The following is a 5128-nucleotide window of genomic DNA, read 5'->3' as shown; positions in this document are numbered from 1 at the left end:
AAAAAATGTAAAAAAAAATGAATGTACATTTTATTTCGAACACTCCCATGCCTAACCTCATTTTCTCAGGTTTTCTTTGGCATGTATGTCGTTCACATGCTTGCACATTTCTAGAACACAACATTCTGTTAGTCAAGAATTCAAAGCTCACGTTTCATAATTGTTTGGGAACATAATTGTAACTAATGTATTTTGCCTGTTTTTGTTAATTGAAATTGCAAATCAAAACATGTTTTAATCCCCATGAAGCTCAATTGAAGTTTATTTGCTATATGATTGTACACATAATTATACCAAAACATGTTGTATATCCTTACATATAATATCTATATCATGGGAAAATCATGGATTTACACTTCATACTTGTATTTGAATGTGACTGAGTATTCAATAGTCTCTTCGCTGATAAGTTAACTAATGAAAAATAAACGATACATCTATGAAACTTCATTACCTCTTTATATCCACATTTCTACAGGTCTAAAGTGACTTTGTCCGGTGGCTTGAATGGCCCGCCAATAGGTTGTTTATTTGTACCAAGCACAAGTAGAGCTCCTTTGTTCTATTGTTTGAGACCATGTGTTTCAAAGAAAGGATCAAAAGCTCATTTGTGTGCAGTTACAAGCTGTTGAATGGCTGGGTTAGTAGCCAGGCTCAAAGATACTACGAAATACAAGGACCTATCATATGTGTGGTTGGGGAATAACAACAGAACATACATATAGGAGAGAAGCTAAATAGGGCTATAAGTGTGGCTTGCAATCCGAGGCCGCCTCCTGGCATCCCTGGCCCCGAACCCACCCCCGCACCAAGCCTTCGGTCTTTGGCCACTGAGCATCGTAGGAGAGGGAGAGGAAGGCCACTCCTTCCCCACCCCATGAGCTCGCGGGATCACCAGAGCACGGGGGCAGGGGGCGATTGAGCCTCTGTGATGTATTGCTATCTTTTTCGTCGTATTCATATTTTTATGTATACTTGAATACCCTACGTTGTAACGGGATAGAAATATTCTAGTATATTAGCTCGTGACTTACCTGCCCATTTTAATATGGTTCTGTAAATAAATGTTTATCAGATCCTATCTGTGATTGTGTAAATAAATGTTTGGTAAATCAATTAAGAAGAAATTGGTACAGAAGGTAACTAATTAAGGTAATTGATAAGCGTACGGGGAAGGTGCGAAAAAAAGTGTGATGGAACTAAAAAACGGTTGGACGAAAAAAACCAATGAAGGAAGGTGATGTGAGGGGGAAGAACCGGTTGACGAAGCGTTCTGCTCTGCTGGTAGGAAAAGAAATACTACTCTTTTTTTAAGAAGTGGAGAAATTAGAGATATCCTAGATTACGTTTCTCTCATCTTTATTGCATCAAGAGCAAAAAAAAAAGAACACCAGACCAAGGGTTAGTCATAAATACGTGTGTCCTGTGTTCTACAAAAAAAAACGTGTGTCATGGTGGTGTGCTGAGTCAAATGCTGTACTTCTGTGTTTCTAAAAGGATTTGGAAAAGAATATAAAACGGCAAAACAAACTTTAATTTGCTGCGTGGGCTTATTAAACGCACGGGCGCTGCCTGGCTAGCTACTCCGGGGTTGGTCCATATGGAGGTGGAACGCGTGAAGAAGCTGGCGAGGGAAGAAGAAAAGGCCCAAAGCAGAATAATCCAGGGAATCCCGGAGGAATGTCTGGCGAAGGCCATCGGTCTGACCTCGCCAGCCGACGCCTGCCGCGCGGCCGCAGTGTCCACCGCGTTCCGGTCGGCGGCGGACTTGGACGCGGTGTGGACACGGTTCCTGCCGCCGGACTGCGACGCCGTCCTGGAGCGGGCCGTCCACCTCGTGGATGCTCCCTCCAAGAAGGAGCTCTTCATGGACCTCAGCAACGAACACGTCGTCCTCGACGATGGCAAAATGGTCTGTCGATCAGCCCTTTACTTTTGCAGTTGCACTTAGCTTTCTGACGATGGATTTGGTTAAACACGCATGGGCTATCACTAGAGTTTTGGGCTGGAGAGATCGAACGGCGCCAAATGCTACATGTTGTCAGCAAGCGAGCTGGTAATCGAATGGATGCATGAAAATCTTTACTGGACAAGGAGGACCGACCCTGATTCAAGGTATACAGATGTACTAGTATACTTTATTTTTTGTTTATATATATTGTTTAATGGATTACTCTAGCTAGCTTGCCTTATAGTACCACTAAGCAGTACTGGTAAGTGGTAAGCTAGGTGTAAGACTGGTAGGACTCGCTTACTACTCTCTCCGTCCCAAAATTCTTGTTTTAGATTTGCCTAGATACGGATGTAACAAGATTGCATGTTGATCTGTTTGACAATGAACTGAGATAGGTTCTCCAAGGTGGCAGAGCTTCTCTCAGTCTGCTGGCTCCACATCTACGGCACGATCAACAGCAGGGAGCTCACTCCAGCCACCCACTACGCGGCCTACCTCGTCTTCAAGCTCACCCATGATGCCTCAGGCCTCAGCTCCCCGCGGCAGACATCGTTCGTCAAGGTAGGTGGCGGGCCGTGTCTCCAGTCCTGCCGGCCTTCCAGCACCAGCGGCGGTGCCTCTTCATCCCTGCTGGTGGGGAGCACCCACACAGTGTCTCTCCATCCCTGCAACCGTGCTTCATGCACCCGTAACGGCGCTGCGGCTGCGGAGCCGCACGAGCACGAGCAAGGAGGAGGAGTCGGCGGTGTCGTGAGGTACCCGCGGCATCGGGTCGACGGGTGGTTGGAACTGGAGATGGGCGACTTCCACACGGACACGGACATATGCGGTGGGGATGATGTTATGATGGAAGTGCATGAGTGGGAGGAGCTCAAGTGGAAGAAGGGACTCATCATCGAAGGAATCGAGATCAGGCCTAGAAATTAATAATGGTGAACAAATTAATCTCCTCGTACCATATTGTAAGTCGTGACTAAATAATTTGTCTCGGTTTGTACTCTTTGATCGACTGTTTGAATAAGAATATGTTTTAACACGGTACAGCACGCGCAACACTGTTGCATGGATTTCCTAAATCGTTGTTGTTTTGGTTGTGTGTGATAGAGGGGGTCCATCCTATACGATTCAGAGAATCGTTTGTGATAGGGCGAGCGGCTACTGACGATTTTCTAAAGTAATCGTATGCAACGTCGCGGACTATCCCACACGTTAGACCTCGATGTTACATTTGTGATCCCCGAGACATCCAAAACGATTACGCGGATATACTCGTATGCAAAAGATGGAATCACAAACATTTAATCTACCTATCTGTTTGCGATAGGTACATTATCACAAACGGTTAATAACGGTAAAATGTGTGTGGTGCCTCTACTATCATCTGCGTGTTCATTTCATAACTCCTCAGTCATCTTTGTGTACATCATGACTCAGTAAAGCTTCTAGTGCATGAACATACTTCCTCTTTTTTCCTTTGATCCTGTAGATGCAGTGGTATTTCTTGAAGATTTCACCGAAGCACAAATGATGCAGTCCTGGATCTTCTCCTTTTTCCTTTTGGCAAGGCATGTTGTGATAATCGTGCGCTTGGTTGGGAGGAGATGTCGCCTTGCTTGGGACGGGTGATAATCAACCTGCTCACGAGAGGGTTGGGATGGCGCCTGGAAATCCCGTCGAGCTCAGGGTTGTGGGACTCCGGAGGCCGCTGGCGAGCCCTCCATGGCCACAACGGCAGCAACCTCCATCATCGCGAGATCCACGACGACTCGGGAAGGGAGAGGAGCGGCGTATTCCGGAAACGCAACTATTCGAGTTTAATGAAGGTGGTGAATCCAGCTGGTTGATTATCCAAAACTACAGGGTTCCTTTTATAAAGTTACTAATAACGGACGGGCAAAATCATTAATCCTTTTATTAGTAGGTATAGACTAAGGCTAGATGGACCAAAGCAAGACTAAAACTAATCGAGCAAAGTCGTTTAGTCAGCATCATGGATGCGTCGACGTACATGCACGCATGCTCACATGTACAAGCCCCATCATGATAGTCCGGCCATAGATGCCCATCAGATCTTTGCATTTTCAGAGTACAACTACTTGACGCTGCATTTTGGCCATCTTAACAAGGATTATTTATCTCTCTTCTATTTATTTTTCGAAGACATACATGAAAAGTACTTTCGCTTCTACTCCTACAAAGTACTTGTCCTTTTGAACAAAACTGTACAGAGTCATACTTCTGAAATTTTGACAACTAAAATCTTTAAAGTATTTGTACCAGATACCTGAAATGACAACTTTTCAGAGGAGAAAGAGGGGTTTGGTACACGGAAATGCTTGGTATCGCTTACAACGAGCGATACCATAGTGAATACCCACTGTGTGCTCCTAGTCGGCCGGCCCGTAAGCGGGTACTAACATTGTCAGGATGATCGTTCTTTCGTTCCAGTTTTAAGAAGTTTCCGAAAGGTTTTAAAAGGTTGCTAGCAAAAAGGTCTGTGTGGAAGAAAGAAAATCATAATCTTGAATGGCCATGACCACATTTTGCTCCATCACGGAGATACAATATCACTCTCAATTTCAGGAAATCATCAAAAAATATTGAGATCATGAATATTTTTAAAGCTCGTGCAGAAATTTGAAATCACAAACATTTTCCCAATTCATGAATATTTTTACAAATTTTCAAATATTTTCTAACATCAAGAACATTTTTTGAATTCATAAACATTTTATACCATTTGCAAGCATCTTTTCAAACAATTTTCTTGAATCGCAAAAAATTTGGCATTTGGTGGAACAATTTTCGAAATTCACGAATATGTTTTTGATTTAACGAATATATGTTTTATTTAACAAACGTTTTTTGAAATGGATGATCACTTTTTGAATTAGAGAATTTTTATGAATGGGTAAACTATTTTCTAACCCGTTTTTGAAATTTTTACGATTTTTTTCGTTCATGAACATTTTTTGAATTAGTAAAAAAAATCAATTTCATAAATAGTTTTTAATAAACAAAGTTTTTAAACAGTCATAATTTTTTTTTATTTCTCCAACATTCGTTATCAAAATTTTGAATAATTTTCAAATATAAAAATATTTTTTAAATGACACGAATATTCTTTTGAATCCACAAACATTTTATGATGCATTAAATATTTTATTTCGCAAC

At 42.3% G+C, this 5128-nt stretch overlaps 1 protein-coding gene across 1 annotated transcript; it reads left to right on the top strand.

The window, feature by feature from the left end:
• Window positions 1-1564: 1564 nt before the first annotated feature.
• LOC125554447 (putative F-box protein PP2-B12) lies at window positions 1565-2995 on the top strand. The gene is made up of 3 exons (XM_048718004.2): window positions 1565-1912; window positions 1997-2115; window positions 2350-2995. Exons 1-3 carry the CDS (start codon window positions 1601-1603, stop codon window positions 2879-2881), a joined length of 963 nt encoding a protein of 320 aa, XP_048573961.2. The 5' UTR covers window positions 1565-1600; the 3' UTR covers window positions 2882-2995.
• The last annotated feature ends 2133 nt before the right edge of the window (window positions 2996-5128 follow it).

This window comes from Triticum urartu, chromosome 4A (assembly GCF_056163025.1).
Source record: "Triticum urartu cultivar PI428250 chromosome 4A, HENAU_Tu73, whole genome shotgun sequence".
NCBI lineage: Eukaryota > Viridiplantae > Streptophyta > Magnoliopsida > Poales > Poaceae > Triticum > Triticum urartu.
Note: the sequence above shows the minus strand (reverse complement) of the source record. Positions and strands in the feature narration are given on the sequence as shown.